We start from the raw sequence: 12,471 nt of genomic DNA, 5'->3' as shown, positions 1-12,471 counted from the left end.
TCCATCTCATCTGGTGAGGGACGCTGTTCGTCTCCTTCCCATCATTACGCTGATATCGATTAGGCTTTCCACGAGGCACACCAGCGGGCAGTTGAATCACCAGTACCATCCACTGCAACTGGGACAACTCAAGGACCAAAATCTTCCCTGCAAGACTTTCGATTCCCTCTTGCTGCGACTTCTAGGGAACAACAACGCCGTCGTCAGTCATCGACTAACACCCCAGCGGCTGTTCAGCAGATTGATGACACTTCAGGTTCAACGTCAAACGCAACGTCCGAGTCAAGCTCTCGGCCTTCCCTAACTAGATCTGCTAGCAATGGTCGACCGCGACTGCCCGTCCTTGCCGCTGCTGGCAAGTCAAGGACGAGGCCTCATTTGCCCCGGCGAAAGTCCAGTACGCCCAAGTCGCCCGGCATCAACAACCCACCGAAGTCCCCTAAAGAGAGCCCGGAGAGGGCGGGATCTAGTCAAGCGCCTAAAGAAACCGGCAGTGCAAGCTTGGCCAAGCCACCCCAAGGAGGTGTATCATCGAGCCTCCTTATGACGCCTTGTAAGTCTGGATCGTCAATTTCTCCGTTGCTGACAAGATATTAATCCATGACCATAGCGACCACTACTGGGGCTCCCTTCGCTCTTCCTTCCGCATCCTCATGGCAAAGTGTCGATTCAACCACCGAAAATCGTAGACTGGCAACCACAGCCCCTCAACCTGTAATCGGTAACTTAGTCGACCCTAGCTTCAGGGTCAAGTTCGTGGAGAATCAAAAAAAATTGTCGAGTGTCACAAACCTTGCAGGGCTTGAAAGAGTGAGGAAAAGCGTAAGTTCTGTCCGGTTCGCCGACGAGAGGCCAGAAGATGTTGGCAAGGGCAAAGAAAAGGAGATCCTACCTCCCCTGGATGATGAGCGAGGTGACCGGTCTCACACGAAGTCAACTTCCAAAGGCTCTGGGCAACGTCAACAAGAACACAGCAATCGCAGAGAAGATAGTGACGATGATAGTGACAGCGACAGTGATGAGGCTGACGACGATGACGACGATAAATTGCAGATGAAACTTCCTCGAACCAAGAGTCAGCTCAGTCTCCTGATCCAGCACAAGAGGGAGCAAACAGGAAGTCAAGATCTTGGACCATCGTCTCTGCCCGAGGATGCTTCTAAACCACGAGCCAAGGAAAAATCAAAAGAGGAGGAGCTTCTGTCAATGGGTCGTCGAGACGGGGTGACTAAAGCAGGAGGTGTTCAGATTACTCGACAGCCGAGGGTGATTGCGAGCGATCAACCGGAGGACCTGTCATCTTCGAGCCCCGAGCCATTGTTCTGATGTCGCTCTTATCTAAGTCAGGCTTGCTTGACGTCCAAGTCGCAACCTTGCTCTCACCTGTACTACGACATGAAATAACGAAGAGACGGCCGATCCATTTGTACATTATTACCTACCCATACATATGTTTTGTTTTGAGCGAAGCACACTGGTGGCAGAACGAAATATCACCACGCGATATCCAGGATTGGCGTTAGGCTGGTGAGACCTCTCATACGTCTTGATCACACGAGCCGAACGGAAACCACATAATTAGGTAATGGAGCTGTTGACAGTCTGTCTTTATCCTTTGTCTAGTATGCTTCGAATCTCTTCGCTACAACATCGCGAGGTTCCCACTCCCTCAGCCACTGACACCGCTATCAGTCAGTTTTCCGCTTGGAATCGATGGCTTGTTCTGCACGCGTTCAGTTTCTGGTTTGGATCCATTTCAACAATCGAACTGACTAGTACCTGTACCATGGCCATGTTCTCTCTTGGCTACTAGTTTATTCTCTGATGGGGGAGAAGAGCTGATTGGGATGACTAATTATTTTCTTCTCGGCTCAAGTGATTCAGTACTCAATCGGCGAGGCGAGGAGTTCATTGACTATATGACATGGTGCGGTTGCTCCCCAGGCAGACTCGCCTATCAGAGAATTCATTTATCTATGAGGCAGGCTGTTTAGGTTGGTGCTGGAATAAAGTATGGCTGCAGATAAGGCTTAGACGAAGCAGTCCATAGCACTTGCTGGAAGACATTCACGTACTGAAGCTAACAGCAGGCACAGTCATCATCGGGCTATTCCAAATAGTCGGTCCCAAATTTGAATTGACCACACAGTGCTATGTACCTAGGCAGAGATCCAAGCAATTATTAGGAGAAATGGATTTGCTGGCGTTCTGGAGTTCTACGGTTCTACGCATGGGATGGTTGGTGGAAGGGCCATGTGTCGACATAGCGCACTGGAGCAGCAATATTTTAAACACGCTCAGGCTGTGGATGAGTTTGACGCGTCTCCCGGACGCGTGTGGGAGGGGCAGACGGGGCGGTGAGTAATTCTTGGCATGTTCAATAGCACGTGATACGCTGGGTCTTGGAGAAAACTTTTCCATGCAGCCGAAATCGAATTATCATACTCCGTCCCAGCGACAGGACGAGGCTAGGAGGATTGAATCAAAGACCATATCGCCTCCACGCCCACCACATGCTCGATTCCACGCAGTGTACCTGAAAAGTCATCAAGACTACTCTAGCTGAATTTCCAATGGTCATCACCATGCATATCCCAAAATGCTGCCAGTCCCATCAGGTGACTCGCCCGCATCATCGCCTAGCTCGATCTGCACGTGTAGGGCTGGTTCGAGTTTTGGAGAAACGAGGGTCGGGGCTGATCAATCACCAAGAGGGGAAATGACTGAGGCCATGATGGGCCGTAGCTGACCGGGCGCACCTCCAAATCCCCTCCGCCACTGAAAAGCGCAGCAGCGATAAAACGACCCACTTCTTTTTGGTTGTTTCAAGGGTCTGCTCAGGGCTCCGGGCTTGGGCTTGGGCTTGGGCTACGAGTGCCCACTCTCCAGGGAGGCTCAAGCTTAGGACCACTGGTACTGGGCTTACAGCTCCAGCCTGAGGTATGTTCTCAAGCGTCAAGCCATCAAGGCTCTCGGCTGGCGGTCGGCCGAACCGGTGCAAAGCAACTGCCACTACCGCTACCACTATAGTACCCTGTCCACCACTTCGTAAACGCTCTGAATGGAGGTGAGGGCATGGTCACCGCAGACTCGTCTTGCTACGCTACCTGCGACCTGCGACCTCTGCACCTCTACAATCTGTTGGAGCACACCTTTCTACCCTCTTCTCTTCGCTTCACATTCTATCCTGATGTCGACACTCAATACCATGCCATTCTCCTTGCTGGCATTGTTACCGACCCTTTCAATGTCATAGCACTTCGATCCTTTTGCTTGCACCAAATTGCCCATCACTTTCCCGCCGTCCCAAACACGCTCATATTTCTTTCCTTCACTGACGGCGCGATCACCACCACCCTCCCGCCAACCTCGACACACACACTCTGTAAGCCCGTGTCCGCCTTCATCATCTTTGTGCAGATACTTATACTACATAACAGCCACGGTCCTCTCCATCCACCTCCTCCACCATGAGCCCTCGACGCTCCTCCCGCGCCCGCTCCTCCCAGCAACCACCATCTGGTCCAAACCACTCCAACTCCAGCTCCTCTAATAATGGAAAACCTGATCGTGATGCTCGATCCATCAATCCTACAAACTCTCCTCGCCGGCCCTCCACCCAACGATCCGATTCGATCGATGCTCCTGAATCTAGCTCACGTGCCGAGCAAATTGCACCGCGTCGCAGTCGACGAAATGGAGAAGAGAAAGAATCTGCCACAAATCCACAGGCTGAAAATCACGATGACAATGACGTCGATCCTGCTGAAGAGGAGGTCACTCGCTGTATATGTGAACAAGCTGAGTACCCTGGCCCTTCTGCCACCATACGTCAGCAAGCCACCCAAGCAGAAACCCTGACCGAGGAAACCGGTAATTTCTTTGTTCAGTGTGATAGTTGCAGTGTTTGGCAACATGGTGGTTGCATGGGCTTGCTCGAAGAATCCATGCTACCGGATGAATACTACTGCGAGCTGTGCAAACCAGAATTCCACAAAATCATAAAGAACTCAAACGGGTGAGCAACCCTCCATCCTCATTGTTGATATTGGCGTTGGTGGGAGATTTCTACAACCCTCTCCCTTTCCAACCACGTTGACAGCCTACTGTGTTTGCCTCGGAACAACGACACTAACTGATTAAAACCAGGCCCAAGTCATCACAATACTTCCCTTTTGTCGAGAACGCTTCTGCCACATCCTCTCCTCCTTCCTCCGTTCAAGACCCATCTCTGAAGAAAGACAGCAAGAAGCAACTTATCGAAAATACGAAAAGGAGGGCAACCATGAACAGTCGGAGCACATTCGAAGAACAAATGTTCCTCAATGTGATTGAGGAAAGCAAGGCTCTAGGAAGGCTCGCTAATGCTAAACGGGCCTGGGAAGGCTCACAAGAGTATGTAACCTCAGAAGACATGGTGGCAGGTTGCTGACCTAGTGCAGCCTCAATCAAAATGTGAAACGCCTGCGGACTGGTTCCAACTCATCCTCGACAGCGTCCAAGCACAGCGAGTCTCCAGAGCCCACTTCTGGCGAAGTAGCAAATAAGGGATCCTCAACTCATCGCTCCTCTAACCAGACTTCTCGACGAGGCCCGCCTTCGAGAACTAACCGAGACAAGGAGATCCGAGACAAACAGAAGGAGCAGCAGGCGGCACAGCGAGCGGAAGCCGCTAATAAAAGGAATGCTCGATCCGAGCGCAGAAGAGGAGAAGGTACGTGAAAATGGTTTGCCGCAGCTTGAAATGGTACTAATCTAGTCAGACTCCCCTCCTCCATCTCCAAGCGTCTCTCCTTCGAAAGCTGCGCAAGCCAATGGTAAACCAAAGGCCGAGACACCGCCTTCTGGACGATCCACCACAAATCGCAAGACAGGACGCCCTCCTGCGAGAAGAGTCCGACTTGCCAGGAACCAGCATACTCGCGATACTGCCAATGGTGATGATGGCTCGACGCCTTCAAGGGATGTAGCACATGATGCTAGTCGACATGGAGCCTCGCCTAATGGAGCCAACGGTATCAATGGGGAAAGTGGACGGAGCTCCAAGGCGAAAACACACCCGGCCCGGACCAGTCTCAATGAGATGAAGCGACGGGTTGCAGCTATCTTGGAGTTCGTGGGTCACATGCAAACCGAAAGGGGTTCTCAGTCACATCATTCAAGTGGAAGTGCCAGCTCAAAAGGTGCCAATACCCCCAATGGGGTGAAAGGTTCCACGCTCCATTTCCCTACCGCCAGCCTGGTCCGAGCGGTCGAGGCAGGACTCACAGAGTCAAAGACTGCGGAAGAAGATGGCCATGTTCGATTGACGGACGAGCGAGAATTTGCATCCATGGGCAGTGCAGAAATGATGGAAACTCTGACCCGGGAATTGGTGCAGTGGCAGACAGTGTATGGCACCTATTCGAGGTGATATGAAATGCTTTCTTTGATTGAACCAGCCAACGGTTGATACCCCCAGCTGCATTGTTTGCGTGGCAGCCATAATTGAGAGACGGAATTACGAATTGCAACAGCAAAGAGGGAAGGACTTGACGCATGTAGCATGAGCAAAAGTATCGAATGTGTGTGCATTCGACTACTACTGGACGACAGCATCTGATGGGAGTTTTGCTTGTGGGACGAAAGAACCAGCAATATGAATGATTTTGAGAGATTAATCACTTCACTACTACTCGTACTACTTAGGTAGCCACCACCGCCTGACGAAGACCGTTTTACACGTGGGCTTGAACCATTATTAATCCATCGCAATGTACTCTGTCGGTGCCCTCTCATCATGCTTGATGGCGTATTGACCTTGATGCTGACTACTCATGCACTTGTCCATTGGATCGAGTTCTCACCGTTCCACCGCGCTGCCGAGACGGGAAAGGGTTCTGGCTTACTACAATGGCTGATTCAGTTCGGCCGAACGACCATCACCACAACCAAAGACCACACCAGGGACCACCTACCTCATCTGGACCAAAGCCGGTGATGCTCATATCAGCCACAACATTCCGGCTCATGTTCCCTTTCCTTCCCTGATCCAGACATGCCCGTTTGGGTTTCACAAGTAGCCTCTGTCATTCGGAAGAAGTCGTTGCGAATTGTATCCAGTCAGCCGAAAGCCATTATGGCCGGTTGTACCCAGCCACCGACAAGATCCACCAGCGAAGGAAAGTCCGGTCAGCCAACGGCCAGTAACCATGCTGATGCAAGTCCTACGAAGCCGCAGAAAAAGCCATATGTGCGTCGGATCACTGATAAGCGCCGTGAGCAGAACAGACGTGCCCAGAAGATATACCGTGAGAGGCTAAGAAAGAGACTCGAGGATCTCGAGGAACAGGCCGCCACGGTCGGTAGTAGTGCCAATGATAGTGCTGCCGCCTTCATCACGCCTGCTCCGAGTTCTGGTTCAGATGATATACTGCTTGGAGAATCCGACTGTCAGGACGGAGCCAGCCGCGTCACCGACTCCGATGCTATTGCAGATGCTACGGCCACCAAGTACTCGAAGCCGCAGATACTCAACCTAGAAGACGCGTTTCTAGCTGCCGGCGACCTTCCTATCTCACATAGCCAACTCACTACCGGGTTGAGGTTTGATGTTGCGCCTAGCCCTCCGGCTACAGAGCCGCTAGAACATCTCCATACACCTGACGACTATGGAGATATCGATCTGCGGCCCATCTGGGCAATGCCGCCGTCGAAGAGCGACAAGCCATACGTCCCCCGCAAGGCCCGGCCGCCGCACTCCCTTGCCATCAGGCCGTTCAACGCACAGCGTACAGCAAGCTCTCATTTCTCCTCTACTGCTGCCGCCTCGACATCACTTGCAGATCCCTACATCAACCACCTCCGACTCCTGGGAGTGGGCAGCCTTGAGGCATCGCTGACCATCGCCGTCTACCTCAACATCCCACGGTCGGCATACATCAACGACCACCCATCACACTTCCCCGGCTGCTACGTGGCGCTGAACAGCGACACTCTGGGGCCCAAATCCGCCCGCTACAGTTTCTTCCAAACACACCTGACCGTCACGCCGCAGCTGTCGGAGCACATGAACGCCGTGAAGGAGCCGCTGCGGCCGTCGCCTGCGCAGCTGATGAACCCACACCCGTCGTACCTCGACTGCATCGTGTTCCCCTACTTCCGGGACCAGACGGTTTTGGCGTCCGTGCAGGGCATCCTCGACCACGAGCAACTGGTCCTGGACATCTTGTCGGGCGGGCTCGTCTGCTGGGGCGGCGTCTCGGACTTGGCGAGCTCGCGCCGCGCCCGCAAACGCCAGATGAGCGACAATGTCGCGTGGAGCACGCGTAGCTGGGAGGCGAAGAAGTGGTTCTTGCGAAAGTGGAGCTGGCTGATCGGCACCGAGGAGGAAGAGGAGGAAAGGGGCGACGTCCATGGGATCTGGAAGGGTAGTCGCTGGTGGTGGAACATGAGGGGCGACATTGACAGTGATGATGAAGGCGATGATTATGATGATGAAGGGGGAGACGACGACGGCGAGGATCCCGCCATTGCTGAGAGCCTGACGTCCAGTGGCAGGCTTGAGGGCGATCAGCGGCGCTTCTGTGTCCCTCGTGACGGATCCTGATAGGTACCAAGCAGCCTGACAGCTGCTTTGACTTGCGTGCCTGAACAAGAGATGGGAGCTACAAGTTCCATAGTGCGTGAAACAAATACCACTGTACCTTGTCGTCGAGAGCGATTTGGTGGAAGCTCGCTTCATTTTGAATTCATCGTTCCCGAGCTAGGAGCGACGATGGGTCCACCATCATCCCTAGAACTTCTGCTGATAATTTGCACCCTCAATCACTCTCATTCTACATTTCCCAGCAGTCATAGACCGTACAATTGAGGGGATAGCCAGGTGTAAAGGAACAGCAACAGGCGAAAGTTCCTCAGCACGTGACACCAGCTGTTTGAAATGACCACGACATGTGGTCATTCCAAATCTCGAGCTACCCCGAAGAGGCAATTTTGGATATTTTAATTATATAGTTATGTGCACGACACCCGCAGTCCGCAGTACGGCTCTTTACATACAACCCTTGGTCCTAGACTATCTCCCAAAGACCAAGCTCTTCTCAAACCGGCCATGGCGACGGACGTGCTCCTCGAGACCACAATGGTGTGTTACTTCTTTCCTTCTCCTTTGCCCCTTCCACCATCCAGCCGTGCCTCTGCTAAACTGGATCCCCCCAACCTACATTAGGGCGCCATCACCATCGAACTGTACACCACGCACGCGCCGAAGACATGCACCAACTTCTCGACGCTCGCTTCGCGCGGCTACTACAACAACGTGATCTTCCACCGGATCATCCCGGACTTCATGGTGCAGACGGGCGACCCGACCGGAACGGGACGCGGGGGTTCGAGCATCTACGGCGACAAGTTCGCGGATGAGATCCACGCAGACCTCAAGCACACCGGTGCGGGTGTACTGAGTATGGCGAACAGTGGGAAGGACACCAATGGGAGCCAGTTCTTCATCACGCTGGCGCCGACGCCATGGCTGGACGGAAAGCATACGATCTTTGGGAGAGTCAAGAGTGGGATGAAGGTTGTGCAGAGGCTCGGGCTGGTCAGGACGGATGGCGACGATAGGCCGAAAGAGGAGGTTAGGATCCTGAGGGCCAAGGTTCTTGAGGGCGGTGGTGCCGAGTGAGCGTTGGTTCGAATTCCTGGAGCTGGCCACTCTCTTGTGTTCTGGTCAACCAGTCACCGACACGAACACCGACACCGACACCGACACCGACACGTTTGACCCTTTTAATGCCCTTGGTACGCAACATGCTTACTCTATGGAATGTATACCGTGCCGTACCGTTTCGTGGCGACGCGCTGCACTTGCGGTGAAGCACTCCGCCTGTCTACCTCTCGAGTGCCAAAATGGTGGTGCGAGCCCACGTCTCACTAGCGCACTACGAGATTGGGCGCGTGCGGAAGCGGACCGGGACCTACCTATTCTCGAAAGAGATGGGCATCGATGGATGGCAGGCACGATTTTCTTCAGATGTTATGTCAATTGCAGTGCCTGCGTCCAACTGACCCGCGGCGTCACGAGATCTAGCCGTTCTGGACGGAGACTGGTTCACGCAATGTGTCCATCAGACACTACACATGTTCAGAGAGCCACTGTTGGCTCTTTGCCCCCGTCCTAGTTAATCCACGATGAAGTTGTCGAAAATGCTCTCGAATGTTCGACGGCCAGGTCGCGTGATTTACGAGTACTCTCGAGGCTAGACCCTGTCCAGCACGTTTCGAAACCGACCACGTCAACAACAACGTGCACAAGGGTCAGGGCCATGCGCAAACTTGGGGCATGTTATGTTACGGTACCCTCCCAGATGACTCTCTTCTCCACAAAGGTATATATATATATAGATATATATAGATATATGTAATATCTATGACAGGGGAACGCCATCGACCGATGGAAGGCTGCACAAAACCTCCAATTTCTCGACATTGGGAGTTGTCACCGCTATTATCTATGTGGCCTCTTGAGGGAGCTCAGTCGATGCCTGTATTGTATTAAGATCCACATACCCACCTGCATGCATGCGGCATGCCAGAAATAGGTCCCCGCCGTTTGAACCTCTATCGCCCGGCATCGGGAGCAGCGGACGCTAGTTCCTATAGTTGCGCTTGCCGGACGCCAACACCAACTACATCGGCTAGCGCGCTGGAGCGGAGACGGCTCAGAGCTTGCGCTTGCGCTTGTCTTTGTCCTTGTCCTTGTGCCAGCCCTCTACGGAGGATCTGTCCAGGTACTTGTGTACAGGCCATGCATGCCAGTGGTACAGACCCGACCCGACCCGACCAGATCAAACGCTATTCTTTTCCTTGCGAGTATCTTGTAAGATTACAAATGCCGGGGGCTTGCTCCGTGTGTAATACTGCAACGACGAGTGTGGGTGGTAGTTCCAAACCCATCGATTGGGCTTTTCGCGACGTGGGCAGCAGAGGCGCAGGTTTCCACTTGTCAAGGGACCTATGGAGAGCAAGGAAGCACGCAACGCTTGTCAATATCGAGATAGGAACCACAGTGTCTCTAGAAGCGCTTCAAACGCTACAGAGGAATAATACAAAACCAATCGAAAGCCGATGTCAACTCTCATGTTCTTCACAGTAGCACACACATGCACGCGCTAGGAGCGGTATGGGATACTGCTATCGAGTATAATTAATTGCTATTACAAAAACCCGTCCTTGTTCCTTCCCCACTCAAGCTACATATCGCAGGTTGTCGGGAGACGAGCAACAGTGCTGTCGAAGAGGGGTCGGTGCCGTGGATCATATATACTACATAAAAAGCCGTGGAACCCGCGCCCACATGCTGTCGTGAACGACTTCCACGACAGTTTTTATGTAGTGAGAGGTGCCCTTCTCTTGACTGATTGTTTCTTCTGGGGGAATTCCTCTACCAGACGGCAGCGAGAGCGCGTCTCCATGCAGGCCAGCTGGCGACTTGGCGTCTGTAGGCATTGATCGTATCCCAGTCATGCTCACGACGGCCGGTGTCGAGGTCGATCTGGTCGATGCGGACGAAGCCCTGTCGCTTCCAGATGTAGCCGACGGCCCAGAAGAAGAGGACGACAGGTAGGGCGAGATAGGCCTTGAAGAAGCCCTCGGCGTCGTTCAGGTCGCTCGTGAATGGAGGAGCAATGGCCACGAAGAACTGCGCTGCCAGTGCAATGAAGATGAGGAAGAGACCGACGTATGATCCAGTGACACCGAAGATGGCTTGGAATGGGATCTCGTCGAGCGAGCGGCCCTGGTGCTTCCATGCCTGTCGGAATCGAATGTGAGCCTGTTCATAATGTCAGAGTTATTGAGTCAATGAAGAGAGGAAAACTTCGACTGCGGGAGCACATACCACCAAAATGGAACCCCAGGTGAACAGAGCAGCAAGACCAGACAAGGCAAGAAGCCAGTCAAAGACAATACCGCCAGTGGACGCCAAAATAACATAGGCTAGAGCACCGAAGGCCAAGTTGATGATCACCGACGGTAGAGGTCGGCCAGATCGGTCAATGTAGGCAAAGATCCGTGGGGCGTATCCTTGCTGGGCAAGCGCAGTCAGAGTTCGGGAGCCGCCATAAACGCATGACACGCCAATGGATACAACGGATACAAGAATGACGACGTTCATGAAACTGTCATAGCCATGCAGACCAGCATCGAGAGGGGCGAGGACGAAAGGCGAGACACCATCAGCATATGGGTTTGAGGAGTTCAGCAGCCTGTCATCGGTAGAGCTGACGAGGAGACCGACGAAGGTCAGACCGAGGATGTAGAAGCTAGCAGAAATCGTTAGCTTGAGCCGGCGCAAAGCAGTGGACGACAGGGTGTTCTTACACAGTGATACGCCAGAAGACCTGTTTGATGGCACTGGGAAGGGCCTTGCTGGGGTTGTTGGATTCGGCGGCAGCTAGACCGACAAGCTCGGTGCCTGCGAAAGCAAAGGCGGCTGTGACGAACACGGAGCAGAAGCCACGGAAGCCATTCTGGAATGCGCCGGGGTCGTACCAAAGGCGCGCGCCCCAGTATTCGTCATAAATGCCGCTTGAAGGGCCACCACCGCAGATGAGGATGACAGCCACGACCATGAAGATGATGGTTGCCAGAAGCTTGAATAGAGAGGAAACGAACTCCTCTTCTGCATAACCGAGAGTGCCAAACACGTTGATTAAGATGATGAAGACCCAGAAGATGGTGATCCAAACCGCGACACTTATGTCTTTGTTCCAATACTGTACAGTGAAGGAGCAGACGGTTAATTCAAGCGGCAATACTATCAGCCATTGAAGGACCTGTCGCATTTGTGAGTCGATGTGATTCGGGGGGAGAAGGGGTGGAGAACTGAGCTTACATAGTTCCAGCCCATGGCAAAGCCCCAAGAAGGGTCGATGAAGCGGATAGAATAAGTGTAGAAACCACCAGAGACCGGGTACATGACGGCGAGTTCGCCAAGCGCATAGACGACGTTGAAAATCATCACACCAGAGATCAAAAAGCAGATGAGCACCGAAGCAGGGCCACCTTTTGTCAGGGCACTTCCTGAGCCGACGAAGAAACCAGCACCGATCGAGCCACCGATAGCAATCATGTTCAAGTGGCGAGCCTTCATCGACCGATCGAGTTGGGCCATTTCGCCGAAATTCTCACCTGTGTAATGGGTTAAACGGCGTGTTGCGACGAGGGTAGAAGTGAGTGGGCAACTCACGTCGTTGAAAACTCTTGAGATTGAGACCATTTCGAGTCATGAAGTCATCCTCACGATTGTTGCTGAGGTCGTGATCAGTCCCTCCGACCACACTGGCACGGCGAGGTGTGGTCTCTGGCCCCCCCTTCTCAGAGTCGACGGGGGAAACATGCTTGGCTTCCTCCATGGTGAGAGATGTGTGCAGTCCAAGCGGCGAAGAAGTGATCCAAGTGAAATCTCAGGAATGCTGTGTGTATCTGGCG

The 12,471-nt window shown here is 53.2% G+C and overlaps 4 protein-coding genes across 4 annotated transcripts; 3 read left to right on the top strand and 1 right to left on the bottom strand.

Moving 5' to 3' along the window:
* Positions 1-3,470: 3,470 nt before the first annotated feature.
* A1O9_02213 (uncharacterized protein) lies at positions 3,471-5,413 on the top strand (the record flags this gene model as incomplete). Its single annotated transcript, XM_013407788.1, has 4 exons — positions 3,471-4,018; positions 4,150-4,395; positions 4,443-4,714; positions 4,764-5,413. The coding sequence occupies 4 exons, from the start codon at positions 3,471-3,473 to the stop codon at positions 5,411-5,413; spliced, it is 1,716 nt and encodes a 571-aa protein (XP_013263242.1).
* A 705-nt stretch (positions 5,414-6,118) lies between these two features.
* Positions 6,119-7,588, top strand: A1O9_02212 (uncharacterized protein; the record flags this gene model as incomplete). The annotated part of the gene is made up of 1 exon (XM_013407787.1): positions 6,119-7,588. The coding sequence occupies one exon, from the start codon at positions 6,119-6,121 to the stop codon at positions 7,586-7,588; it is 1,470 nt and encodes a 489-aa protein (XP_013263241.1).
* Positions 7,589-8,092: 504 nt separating this feature from the next.
* Positions 8,093-8,665, top strand: A1O9_02211 (peptidyl-prolyl cis-trans isomerase-like 1; the record flags this gene model as incomplete). Its single annotated transcript, XM_013407786.1, has 2 exons — positions 8,093-8,125; positions 8,210-8,665. 2 exons carry the CDS (start codon positions 8,093-8,095, stop codon positions 8,663-8,665), a joined length of 489 nt encoding a protein of 162 aa, XP_013263240.1.
* A 1,758-nt stretch (positions 8,666-10,423) lies between these two features.
* A1O9_02210 (amino-acid permease inda1) lies at positions 10,424-12,154 on the bottom strand (the record flags this gene model as incomplete). Its single annotated transcript, XM_013407785.1, has 4 exons — positions 10,424-10,813; positions 10,880-11,303; positions 11,362-11,816; positions 11,876-12,154. 4 exons carry the CDS (start codon positions 12,152-12,154, stop codon positions 10,424-10,426), a joined length of 1,548 nt encoding a protein of 515 aa, XP_013263239.1.
* Between the last annotated feature and the right edge of the window lie 317 nt (positions 12,155-12,471).

Source organism: Exophiala aquamarina (assembly GCF_000709125.1).
Source record: "Exophiala aquamarina CBS 119918 chromosome Unknown aczIA-supercont1.2, whole genome shotgun sequence".
NCBI lineage: Eukaryota > Fungi > Ascomycota > Eurotiomycetes > Chaetothyriales > Herpotrichiellaceae > Exophiala > Exophiala aquamarina.
The sequence above is the reverse complement of the archived record's forward strand: the minus strand, read 5'-3'. Positions and strand labels throughout refer to the sequence as shown.